General features: G+C 30.2%; 1 protein-coding gene across 1 annotated transcript; it reads left to right on the top strand.

Moving 5' to 3' along the window:
• The first annotated feature begins 5,688 nt into the window (after positions 1-5,688).
• Positions 5,689-8,603, top strand: LOC102616398 (putative indole-3-acetic acid-amido synthetase GH3.9). The gene is made up of 4 exons (XM_006479851.4): positions 5,689-6,132; positions 6,233-6,334; positions 6,641-7,470; positions 7,823-8,603. Exons 1-4 carry the CDS (start codon positions 5,837-5,839, stop codon positions 8,392-8,394), a joined length of 1,800 nt encoding a protein of 599 aa, XP_006479914.1. The 5' UTR covers positions 5,689-5,836; the 3' UTR covers positions 8,395-8,603.
• Positions 8,604-13,145: the final 4,542 nt, after the last annotated feature.

The following is a 13,145-nucleotide window of genomic DNA, read 5'->3' as shown; positions in this document are numbered from 1 at the left end:
TAATGACTTTTCGTAGCATAAAAAATTTATAATTACTATCAAAGAATAACAATAAAATTATCTTTCATGATTCATAAACTAAAGTTAATTAGGAATATGTGTTAGATTTAACTTTTATGAAATTAACAAAGTGACATTTGAAAATAAAATGAAAACAAACTTGTAAAAGTTAAATTTTATAAGGCTGAGATAATTTCCTACCATGTCAATAAAAATCTAAAAATATACATGATATTCTTCACTTTTTTTTCCAACGTAAATATTATTGGAGGCAATATTTTATTTATTGTCACTATTAATTATCATAACAAAAGTAATAATTCTTAATAACATAAAATTTTATAATTACAATCTAAGGATATCAATAAAATAATCTTTCACGGTTCATAAACTAAAGCTCATTAGGAATATATATTAGATTTAATTTTTGTGAAATTAACAAAGTGATATTTGAAATTAAAATGAAAATATATAGGCTTATAAAACATAAAATTCCTATCATGTAAGGATATTAATTGTAAGATAAATATAAAGTTAAGAGAATAAGTATGTTAAATGGGTGTTAAAAATAAGACATACTTCATGATCAATTATACAATGACCCTTAATATTATATAAAATAATGAGTATTTTAATATACGATATTAAATTTTATTAAAACATGTGTGATCAAGTAATTTTTATGTTACAAGCAATCTCAACAATGAGTTTATTGATTTAACTATGATATTTACTTAAGTATATGTACTTAGTTATGTTATTTATTACTATTATATCATATATAAAATTTTCAATTGCAACTTATTTATTTGATTTGTGTTAAATAACCTATCATTATATTTTATACTTAATGGTAATAGATTTTGGAAGATTTATTTAAAAAAAGATTATCACATTTCAAATTTAAAGGAGGATTGAAAAATAATTTTAAATAAAATATGTTATTTAAGTGAAATTGTTTCAAACTCTAAGGATGGTCATAGTTATTTTACAAAATTCTCCACCCCTTACACGTTTGTTAACCATTTACCATTATTTTTTAATTTTTTTAGTACAAATATTGTGTACCATTGATTAAATCCAATGGTACACAATTAAAAACATTATTGATGCTGTAAAAAAATTACAGCATCATAGAGGAACCCATATAATAAAAAAGAAATCATGAGCAGTCTACCCAAAGATTACTCAATTATAAAAAAATATTACAAATATTTTAATTTTAATTTTACAAATATTATATATATTGTATCGTCTGTTTACTTTTTTGTTATTAGAGATGAACATTTGACGATATCAGGAGGGTAGTATTATCATTTAGTATAATGACTCCATATCCATTACCAAAAAAAAAAAAAAATCCATTTTTCATGTGTTAATTGTAAATGGTATCAATTTTTCGCCTAGTAGTTGTAAACCATATGAGTTTTCCACCAAATAATTGCAAAAGATATACATTTTCTACTCTTGACCAAATAATATGACCAATTTCATTTTTTTCTTCAAAATCTTCGTTTTAAACTACATGTACAATTGAATAAAAACAAAGGGTACAACTACTTCACCATATGTGTGGATTCCTCTCACTCCAGCGTTTACTTCATCTAAATGGGAAGGGAGTGGGAATCCCACTCCGTGGGCCCCACCCATTTTTGGAGTGGGGAGTGGGAGTGGGACTCCCATTGGGGGAGGTGGGAGTGGGAATCTCCCTTTTTTACCCTTTTATTTTTTTTATTTAATTTAATTTAATATTTTATAATTAATAAAATAAAATAAATATTATTATATTTATTTGAATAATAATATTATATTTAACTAAATAATAATTTGCATTGATTCTAAGTTAAAATTATTTTAAAATAATATTATTATATTAATAGAGAATTAATAAATGTAATATTATTATATTTATTTTAAAAATAATAGTATTATATTTATTTAATATTAATAATAATAAATAGTTTATTCTAAGAAAATATTAATTTTGTACTAAATAATATTATATTATTATTTTATATAATAATAAATTTAATATAATTATATTAAATAAAATAAAATAAGGTTTCATTTTGTATTAAAATTAATAATTTATTGTTCATAATTAAGAATATTAATAATTATAATAAATTTACAAATATAATAAAATAAATATTATTCATTAAATCTATTTTTTATTAGTTTTGTAATTAAAAACTATAATTCTTTAAATAAGGATAAAATTATAATTTGAAACAATTTACTCCCAATCCAAGACAAAGTAAACACATAAATTGGATTCTGATCTCTAATCCATACTTCCATTCCAGTGTAAGTAAACAACCTACTCCCACTTCCACTCCACACTCCCAATCCTAGGATTCCCACTCCTCAGGATTCCCAATCCAATCCAAAAAGTAAACGCTACCTAAATGTATCTTTTAATGGATGCAAAATAAAAGCAATGGAAGACTCATACCCTTCTCAAAGTAATATTTTATTATTAATAATAAAAATATGCAAACTCAAGTTAGTTTTATATAATAAAATCATGCTTACTAAAATAAAAAGAGAAAAAAAATAAAATAAAAAAGCATTTAAAATCAGAGGTTATGAAGCATTTAACTGGGTAGACTGTTCTGAAGCATTTAAGAAACGGAAATGCTCCTTTAATTACATTCATAAACATAAGCTTAACAAGGGGAGAGAAATGGTCAGCTAAATTGCAACTTTTATACCTTATTTCTTAGAGCTGACGTACAATGGATTGATCGGTTTTCAAAGAAACCCTCCTAGTCCCACCTTCATAATCAGTTATAACATATCAAATTCATCGTAAATAGACCACACGAATCATATATTTCAGAAAGAAACAAGAATGTGCTTATGTTAACCACATAATCAAGCCAAATTGCCTCCAGAGGAATGCAATTAAACTGTCTTCGCAAATACTTGTCAAGGCAGCTATTTAGAGCAACTCACAAATGGTTGCCTAATTCAAGAACATGACAGCCTGTAAAATACTTAAAAGCTATGATGTGACTATATTTAGGTTTGATATAAGTTATAGGTGATGGTGTATAAAATATTTCAATAAAGATTTCTAAAATGTATTATCCGTGAAAGCGCACACTCAAAAACAACTTATTAAGAGCTCTTCAAATAAAAATTTACTCATATACGACCAATACTTTCTAAGTATACTAAAATAAAGTACAGTTCAAGGAGAAAAACTTTGTTTGCTGCATTCTAGTAAAATTGGGTTAGCACTTCACACACAAAAGCGGCTTCAGCATTGAATAACTTGTATTAACCATTAACTTCGGAACAAGTTGTCTTTATATAAATTTTAGTACAATAGTATGTCATATTTTATATAAATAATTAGACAAAATATCCCCTCAAATATGTAACTTCATCAAAATTTCATGAATCTACTTTGTATAAGATATTAAACAAAATATATAGACTACATCTTTCTTAAGACTCTGATGTCAATCTTAGCAAATACAAAATAAATAGGTATTGAAAAGTGAAAACTAATTCATTATGAAATCTAACGTATTACATATATTAAAGAACAAATATACTTCTTTCACGAAGCACATCAAATAGGGAAATTCCTCACCATAAAATAAGTGTAGGAGTAGATATCTTCTCTTTTGTTCATGAGAGTAGAGTTTTGTGATCGATTTTTCCTTTAAATTTTCATTAGAGTAGATTTTTTCTGAACTAATTCTCAAAATACTTCTTAACCATATTTTTGATCGTAAGTATATAACAATCTTTTTTTTTTTCAAAAAAAACAAAAGGAATTTTGGATAAGATACTGGAGAAAAGATGATAGATCGACAGAGCTTTAAAGATTGGAAAGCTGATGATATCAGTGCATATATACCGTACAGATAATACCTCCAAGTAAATTTTGGAGGACACCATGATTTGACTGATTGATGGCACGCTAGCTAGCTAGTTATGTGCTGCATCTAGTCATGTAAAAATTATTGAATTCCCCAGAAGTTTAGCTTTATTACGCACTATCAAATTATTCCCAGCTATGGCTAAATGGTTATATCGCACTAGCGCTATTGTTTCACTAAAATTGCCATGTGATGAAGAGGAAGAGAGCGTCGGCAGCAGCATTCCAATGCGTCACTCACCACCAGCTTCAAAAAAGTAAAAGGAAAGGTCGAAATTGGACGCCGCAGAATCGACCTTGTTGATCGATCAATACATGCGTCAAGATGTCGACCATGACAATCAATATATTGAATAAGCATATATATCGCATTCACCATTTAATGGTTGGGATTGTCTCATTTGGTACTAAAGAACAACTTTTATTAATTAAAGGGAATTAACTGTGATCAAATTGAATGACTAATCATGCTGCAACTTGATTCCGTATTCTAAAATATTTCTAATTGATCTATATACCTGAAAGTCCTTCAATTTTGAGCTTTAATTTAGCGTACGTAGCTACTCAAATAAAGAAATGAAGTAGGGGCTTCTTTTTAGTGTTTTGCACGTTATATACTTACTTTAATAGAGAGAGCGAGCGAGCGAGCTTGTAGATAATCAAAATTTGATTTTCTTGCTGTTTTGCACTACACTTCTTTTTTTAGACAAGAAGTAGTGACTAAATAGCACTCTAAAAGTATATATTATACATGTCTATAATCGTTGTTATAGAACCAAATACTACCAAAATACCAATCTAATAACAGAGAGCCAACTCTAATCCTGCTTTAAGTTCATATAAGAGCAATTAAAAGTTGAAATATTTTAATGAGTAAATAGCACAGGTTTGATTTTCTTGCTATTTTGCACTACACTCCTTTCTTCTAGTCAAGAAATAGTGACTAAATAGCACTCTAAAAGTGTATATTATACATGTATATAATCGTTGTTTTAGAACCAAATACTACCAAAATACCAATCTAATAATAAAAAAGCCAGCTCTAATCCTTCTTTAACTTCATACAAGAGCAAATAAAAGTTAAAATATTTTAATGAATACCCTTAAATTTTGAATTGACAACAAATTTATCTCATAAAATTGTCTTGGTGGGGTTGGGATGTGATTCATTAGTAGGATGCATTAATATTCATTTCACCTATATAATTAAGCTAATTTTGTTAACTGGGCTCTTGGGTGCTCTAAGAACACTAATGCTTATTTGTTTATTAGTTGCCATATGTGTATACATATTATTATAATTGGTTGAAGCATATATCTAATATTCATTTCACCTATATAATTAAGCTAATTTTATTAACTGGGCTCTTGGGTGCTCCAAGAACACTACTGCTTATTTGTTTATTAGTTGCCATATGTGTATACATACTATTATAATTGGTTGAAGCATATATCTAATAATGAGTGAATGAAAAAAAAATGATCCAAGGGAACTTCTTTGAAATAATAAATTATTCTTTTTTATTTTTCTTTTTTAAGTAAGAGAATAAATAATGTCTAAATTAATTTTTTAGTCCCTTGTCTCCTTCATAATTCGAACTCCAATGCCAAATACTTTGAAAAGCGCTAGGCGAAGTCCTAGTAGTATGTGGTATCTAATTCATGGCACAATATCCATGTAAATGCCGGTCACTTTCTTCAAATAAAGCCTGTGAGTGGCCACATTAATTGTAGATGGAATCTAGGCCAAATTGCCAATCGATCGGTTAGCAATAATGTGGGGATAAAACGAGAAGCATGTTTTCAAGAACTACACATAATCTAACTTGCAATTTTTTTTATATAAAGAACTTGCGGGTCATAAAAACCCATACTCAACGAACAGGGTGAGAATATCCTTCAAACTTCTTTTCTTCTCATTTGTTAAGTTCCTCCAAAAGAATGCATTACGGGAAGAAACTGGAGTATAAAGGTGAGGAGGCATTGAAGGAGATTGAAAAGCTAACAGCAAAAGCCGATGAAGTGCAAAATAATCTTTTGAGAGAGATCTTAATACGAAATGGAGAAACTGAGTACTTGCGCAAGTATTTGAGAGGTTCAAAAGATGTATCTGATTTCAAGCGATGCGTTCCTGTTAGTACCTACAAGAATATTTATCCTTATATCCAAAGAATAGCTATTAGTGGTGAAGACTCTTCACTTATTTCCGGACACCCCATTACTGAAATGTTATGCAGGTCTCTCTATATCTTCCCCCTGCATGTTTTATCGCTTTTGCTAATAACTCTTTAAACTAGTTTTCATCATGTTCATTTAGTTGTGTTTCGGTGTTTGCAGTTCGGGGACTTCTGCAGGAGAGCCAAAGCTGATGCCATCGATAGCAGAAGATCTTGACCGTCGAACCTTCCTCTATAATCTCATCATGCCAATCATGAACCAGTTATATTATATATCCTAATTTCCTATGTTTCCCTTATTTGTTCTTTTTATTTCCATTTTCATAGGAGGTGAACACATTCTAGTTAATCAGGTCTAGGCGTACTGTATAGAATGCTGTGCAAGTGACGTGTAACGCATGATTAGAATTTGCATTTATCATGAATATAAAATATTCGATCGTTCATTTCATAACCATTAATATGGCAATAGACATTATCCATTCTCAATCTTTGGTTGTGATTCTCAAACACTAAACTAACTTTATATCAGACACGTGCACGTTCATGGATTGAATTTCACTTACAGGTACATTTGCGGATTAGATGAAGGCAAGGCTATGTACTTTTACTTTGTCAAGGCTGAAATGTCCACACCCAGTGGCTTGCCCACTCGTACTGTGCTCACCAGCTACTACAAAAGCAAGCATTTCAAGTGCCGAACACGCGACCCGTATAACGACTTCACTAGCCCAGACCCAGCCATCTTGTGCAATGACAGCAACCAAAGCATGTACTGCCAGTTGCTAGCTGGTCTAATCCATCGTCACCAAGTCCTGCGGCTAGGTGCCGTGTTTGCATCAGCTCTTCTTCGAGCTATATCTTTTCTCGAGCGTAATTGGTTTCAGTTATGCAATGATATCCGCTCAGGTCGGCTTGATCTTACGATCACTGACCCCGGATGCCGTTCCTCGACGTTGTCCCTACTAACATCGCCAAACCCCACTCTCGCCGACGAGATTGAGGAAATTTGTAGCCGTCCATCATGGAAAGGAATCTTGTGTCAACTTTGGCCTAGGGCTAAGTACATTGAGGCTGTAGTCACTGGCTCTATGGCACAATATATACCATCCCTGGAGTATTATAGTGCAGGGAAGTTGCCCTTGGTGGGCACCATGTATGCTTCATCTGAGTGTTACTTCGGTGTAAATTTGAAACCCTTGAGTAATCCTGCTGACGTCTCGTTTACCCTCTTGCCTAACATGTGTTATTTTGAATTTTTGCCATTGGGAGGTGAGAATGGCACGCTGCTTTCAATGGAATTTAATGAAGAAGAGGAGGTGCCAAACGATAAGCTTGTTGATTTGGGGCATGTTAGAGTCGGCCATTACTATGAATTGGTTGTCACCACTTTTGCCGGTAAGATTATAATTTCCCTCTTTAGATATTCTTAACTAAGAAAAATGATGGAAAAAAAAAACCATATTGTTTTAGTAAATTATTCATTTTCTCATCATGTTTCAAAGCTCTCGTTCATGTTAAAAAAAGATATTAATTTTCATTTTTTTTGTCCATTTTAAATTATTTTACCCCTCAAAAAAATAAAATTTGTAAAATTTTTCAAGAGTAAAACAGTAAAAGCACAAAAAATATCATAATTTTTTTTAATGGCAGGAGATTAATTTCAACAATAATAATAGGGAGAGTTTTGATAAATTTATCTTCTTAATTATTCGGATTTTATTGCTGAGATATATGTTGTGTTGTTTAGGGCTGAATCGATATCGAATTGGCGATGTACTCCAAGTGACTGGATTCTACAATCGGGCGCCACAATTTCGATTCATATGCAGGAGAAATGTTGTTTTGAGCATAGACAATGACAAAACCAACGAAGAAGATTTGCACAAAAGCGTGACTATTGCTAAAAACTTATTAGAACCTTACAGTGCGCTACTTGTAGAATACACAAGCTATGCTGATACATCGACTGTGCCCGGCCACTATGTATTATACTGGGAGATTCAAATAGTGGACTCGCCAGCACTCCCACTTGATCATCAGAAGGTACTTGAAGAGTGTTGCATTGCTGTCGAAGAACAACTTGATTATGTGTACAGGCGCTGCCGTTCGCATGATAAATCCGTTGGACCGCTCGAGATACGTGTTGTCGAACCTGGCACCTTTGAGACGCTGATGGATTTGCTTGTTAGCCAAGGCGGATCCATCAATCAGTATAAGACTCCACGCTGCATCAAGTCGAATAATGCTGCGCTTATGTTGCTTGATTCTCATGTCAAGGATTCATTCTTTAGCCCTAGGGATCCCAAATGGATCCCTTAATGTTAATTTAGAATGGAATCTGATTTTCCGTTTCAGGATTATCAAATCTCCCTAGTACTACTTCTTCTTCTTGTGCGCTGGCTACACGTCTGCAAGATAGAGGGGCAGACTTTTGTATTCGATGTCTCCCTCTGAACTTTAATAAGTATGTAAATTTCTTTTTGAAGATTTGAACAATTGCATGAATGCATAATTAGATAAAAAAGTATTATATATTCAAGCCGTCATGAAAATATATTCTCATTATTAAATACGTGACATAAAATTTTTAACTGCTCAACACGTATAGTTGATCATATTAGATTTTATTTCATCATTCGGTGGGATAATATATATACAAATACATTAATCAGAAGTACGGTACTCCTTTCCGTTGTGAAAAAGAACATCTATATCAAGTGAATGATATTTTCCAAATATTTTTTTAAAAAGAAAAAAAAAACCGATGAGATTCCATAATAGCGTTAATCAGCTAGCTCATGAATTTTTTTTTTTTTTTTTTCTAAAACAACAACTAGCTCGTTGTCTAAATTCAGAAGAGTGATTAAATGAATGGCCATCTGAAGTTTCGACCAATTATTCTAAAAAGTCAACTTATGTCCGGCCAGCTTACGCAAGTAATTACGTTTATTACCCTGAGGGAAAAGCATCCAAACCCACTTGCAGGATGATATATTAAAACAACATAATTACGTTAATTAATTTCCTCTGATCTCTACATTATCCTCAAACATTTTAGAAAGCATGCACTTTTTATAATCATTATACCAAGTCTTAAAGGGAGATTCTCACTTTAGAAAGCATGCACTTTTTATAATCATTATACCAAGTCTTAAAGGGAGATTCTCACTTTCTCCCTACTGAAATTAATATATACTACTTATTCCCTTATTGTTTTTATAATAGTCAATAATTCATTGGTATAAAAAATTTAAGAGAAAACAAGGGATAAATGGGTTATTTGTTTGATATTTTATCTTGAAAATATAAAATATATATTCATTAATCATTACAAGAAAAAAAAGTGAAAAAAAACAAAACATTTAAGAAAATATCTTACTATTAATTTTTTTATTTGCACCAAAATCTATATATATTTCTTATTTTTAATATTTAATTTTTTGTTTATATGATTTATTTAATTAATAATAAATATGAATAAAAATGTATTTAAAAATAAAGATAATAATATAAAATTATGGTGTTAGGGAGGTTATTGACCATTATAAGAACAATTAGTAGGTATGTACGTGATATATATTGATTTCGGTAGATGGAAACTGGCAATCTCCACCGTATGAAAAAAAATGTTATAATTAAGAAAATTGAGAATTTAATTAATCTATAAAGATCAATGTTAATGCTGATTGACAATCAATCAATAGTTGTCTTTTAAATCTTTATTAACGGAGGTTGCTATGTTACAGAATCCGTAACATACACTACACCCAAGGAGAAGTGCACATGTGTCATGAGGAGAGAGAGAAACCATCCCTTTAGGTTATGTATGTTACAGAATCTGTAACATATATACAAATACACTCCCTTTAGGTTAACATCTTTCCTTCATTATTGTCAAATATGAGTTAAGTACATACCTTTGCAATTTCCGGAAGTTAATGTCGTCTGTTAATTACTAGTCGTACGCAGTGCAGTCAAGTGACCACGGCACTCGATCGCCACTCGTGAGGACAATTTTGAAAAGTGGCCCACGGCGCCGACCCGTTTGAAATTTTGTGCAGCATACAACGAACCATTATAACCATAAAGTGGGTTTGCTGGACAAAATGTTTAAGCGTGCCCAACATGCGCATGCATTTTGTTTTTTACTCGAAACTTTCAACAGAAGTATGATTGATGAGTTAAGAAAGAATCGAGCTTGGCCGCAAATATAACCAAGATGACTATATCCGTCAAGCTAGCTATGGTGTCCTCATGATCAGCCACAGAGGAGAATTTTTCTATGAGCTAATGCTTGGTGCGAGTAATCCTTTGGTTTTGTGTGGTGGAATCTGGAATGAGATTGTGTTCAATACTCGCTAATGGCTACAATATGCGGATAAGATACATATGCTCCAAAAGACATGGGGGCACTTCCAAACATTTTCATAGGAAGCTTAATTAGTCATAAGAAATAATTGGAGTAACTTTTAGAATGCTTTAGAGGATTTTGCAGACGAAATTATACCTTATAATTTCAAAAAGAAACATAATTATTACAAATATGCATGACATATCATCAACATAAATGTGGTGGAATCCTATCTTTTGCTTTTCTTGGACTCAGAAAGTCAGATACATAATAATTGGGTTAGTAAAACATGCTTTGCAGCGATTTTAAACTGAGTAATCATCCTACTAATCGTTTTTTATTTTTTTCGGGCTAAAAGAAGGAAATCCCTAATGTCGTTTGATTATAATAATCAAATCTTTTCTATGCTTTAAAATACATCAAAATTTCTTTGACCATCTTTTTTTATCTTATTATTTTATCCTTTGTTTATTTGACATTGAGGATATATCTTTAAGTATTTAATTACTTAAATAATTTTAATCATAATTAATTGAAAAATTAAGTTTAAAATTATGACAAAAAGCAAGGGCATTGCCATAATTTTTTATTAATTCTGATTTTTTTTTAAATTTACTAAAAATTAAAAGATGCGGACATCCACATCTGAAAATAATTTACACACACACTATTTTTTTGGAGAGTAAAACAAGTTGAAACAATACATTTATATACATTATTTTTATTATTTTAAATATCCTCAACTTTTATTCTCCGAAAATAGTATATGTATATTTATTTTCCATTTAATTTTTAATTAATTATGACCTAAAAAATTATTCAATTAATTAAATAATTAAAGTTACCATGTTCCCAATGTCAAACAACCACCACGAGTAAAACTGTAAAATGATAAGATCAACATAAAAATTGATACATAGGGGCCGGGTATTGGATGTGTTTTAAAATATCAGAGGGGTTTTCAATTAGTTTAGTCAAATAATAGGAGAGTTTCGTTCTTTTTCTTTTTTAAGGGTAGGGCTATTTGACTCTAAAAATTACTATGAACACTCTAATTTTAATATAAATTTTATTACAAAATACTCATTATGCGAATTACTAGCAAGGACAATTTATTATAAGTCACTATTACATAATTATTTTGAACACCCATAATATGTGTGTGTGTGTGTGTGTGTGTATACAATTTATAATTTTTGTGTCTTGAACCTTAAAATTTTTATTTTCAACATCTTAATCAATATTTAGACGAAAAATCAGGAAATTAATATTTTGATTGTAAAGTATGTGTGATGCTTTTTATTTTTTCAAAAATAAAATAAAATAAAAGTATTGTAAAGATTTTTTTTTTACTTCTTCTTCGTCTTCTTCTCCTTTTATTTTTTGGTAGTATTTATAAAATTAATTTAGATAATTAATTTTAATTTTGGAGTCTTAAGTAAATCAAGTCAATTAATTTAGATAATTTTAGTAAGTGTTTTTTTTAATTTTAAAGAGCGTGCAATGTAAAACTTAATTTTTTAAAATTAATATATGAATGTACAGAAAATATGGTATTTAAAATAATTTTTAGGGTATAAATAATCACTTTTTTGTTTTTATTGGGACCGGAATATGGGAATTGTGACTCGTGAGCTTTACTAGCTAGTCTATGTTTAGACTGTTTGAGTCTCTTACGGAATCATTAAAAGGTGCTCTGTAATACAATTAAAGAATCCAGGTAAATGATGAAAGAGAATCAAATTATAAATAATTATTTAATTATTGTCATGCCAAGGGAAAAGATAAAATTAAGAGCAATCTTGTTTAAATAGAAAAATAAATAGAAGGAAGACATAATTAACTATTAATCAAAACTAAAATATTGCATGGAATTGCAGTTCATTATGTTTTCTTTTTATTTTGCTTTTGTATTTTTAACTTTTTTTTAAAATTAAAAACACGAAAATGCTTCATTATCTCGGCAAAATTTCGACAATTTACTCCCACAATCAAAAAAGCAAAGCCCAAAATAATTATAAAAAAAAACACACAAATCATAAGACATTCTTTCTAGGCTTAGGATTTAGGGTGCATTTAATAATCTGTAATCAAAATAGATTAAAATCGAAATGAGGAATGTAAATTAAAATAAATTATTTATTTTAGTTGTAGCAATCAAAATCAGAATAAGCTGTATTGTTATTGATGTGGTTACTTTATTTTAGAATCGAAACAAAAATGATTCTCAATTAACTATTATCACCATTATTTATTATTATTATTATTATTCAAATATTATTACTATCCTTAATATTAATATTAATATTAATATAATCACCACCACCAAAATCATCATCATCATCATCAACAACAACAATGGCAACAACAAATCATCATCATTGTTGATCTCATCATCATCATCAGATCAGAACTAGTGGATTCCGTGATGGCTGCTCGTGTTAGTTCAACTTCCGCGACGGCTGCTACTGCTGGTGGTTCGACTCTCGCAAGTCGCAACACAGAGGCTGCCGCTGTTGCTAGTTCCATCATGGGTGATGGCAAGAGTTGACAAGCAAAACTATTTAGGCTCAAATTATTCTGAGCTTCAGATTTTTTTCTAAGCTTAATTTTGAATCACACAGTGGAATTTAAATTAACCATTAAAGGTTGAGATCCTGAAAGCTCTCTTGCATTCCTCCCATTGCCACCATACGGGAAAAAATCCACCGGCCTCGCG

Source organism: Citrus sinensis, chromosome 3, assembly GCF_022201045.2.
Source record: "Citrus sinensis cultivar Valencia sweet orange chromosome 3, DVS_A1.0, whole genome shotgun sequence".
Taxonomy (NCBI): domain Eukaryota; kingdom Viridiplantae; phylum Streptophyta; class Magnoliopsida; order Sapindales; family Rutaceae; genus Citrus; species Citrus sinensis.
The sequence above is the reverse complement of the archived record's forward strand: the minus strand, read 5'-3'. Positions and strand labels throughout refer to the sequence as shown.

Bases quoted from the DNA above. Each gene is read 5' to 3' on its own strand.
- LOC102616398 (XM_006479851.4), top strand. From the start codon at position 5,837: ATGCATTACGGGAAGAAACTGGAGTATAAAGGTGAGGAGGCATTGAAG. The intron at 6,133-6,232 runs GTCTCTCTATAT...CGGTGTTTGCAG, and splicing joins ATTACTGAAATGTTATGCAG to TTCGGGGACTTCTGCAGGAG. The intron at 6,335-6,640 runs GTTATATTATAT...TTTCACTTACAG, and splicing joins ATCATGCCAATCATGAACCA to GTACATTTGCGGATTAGATG.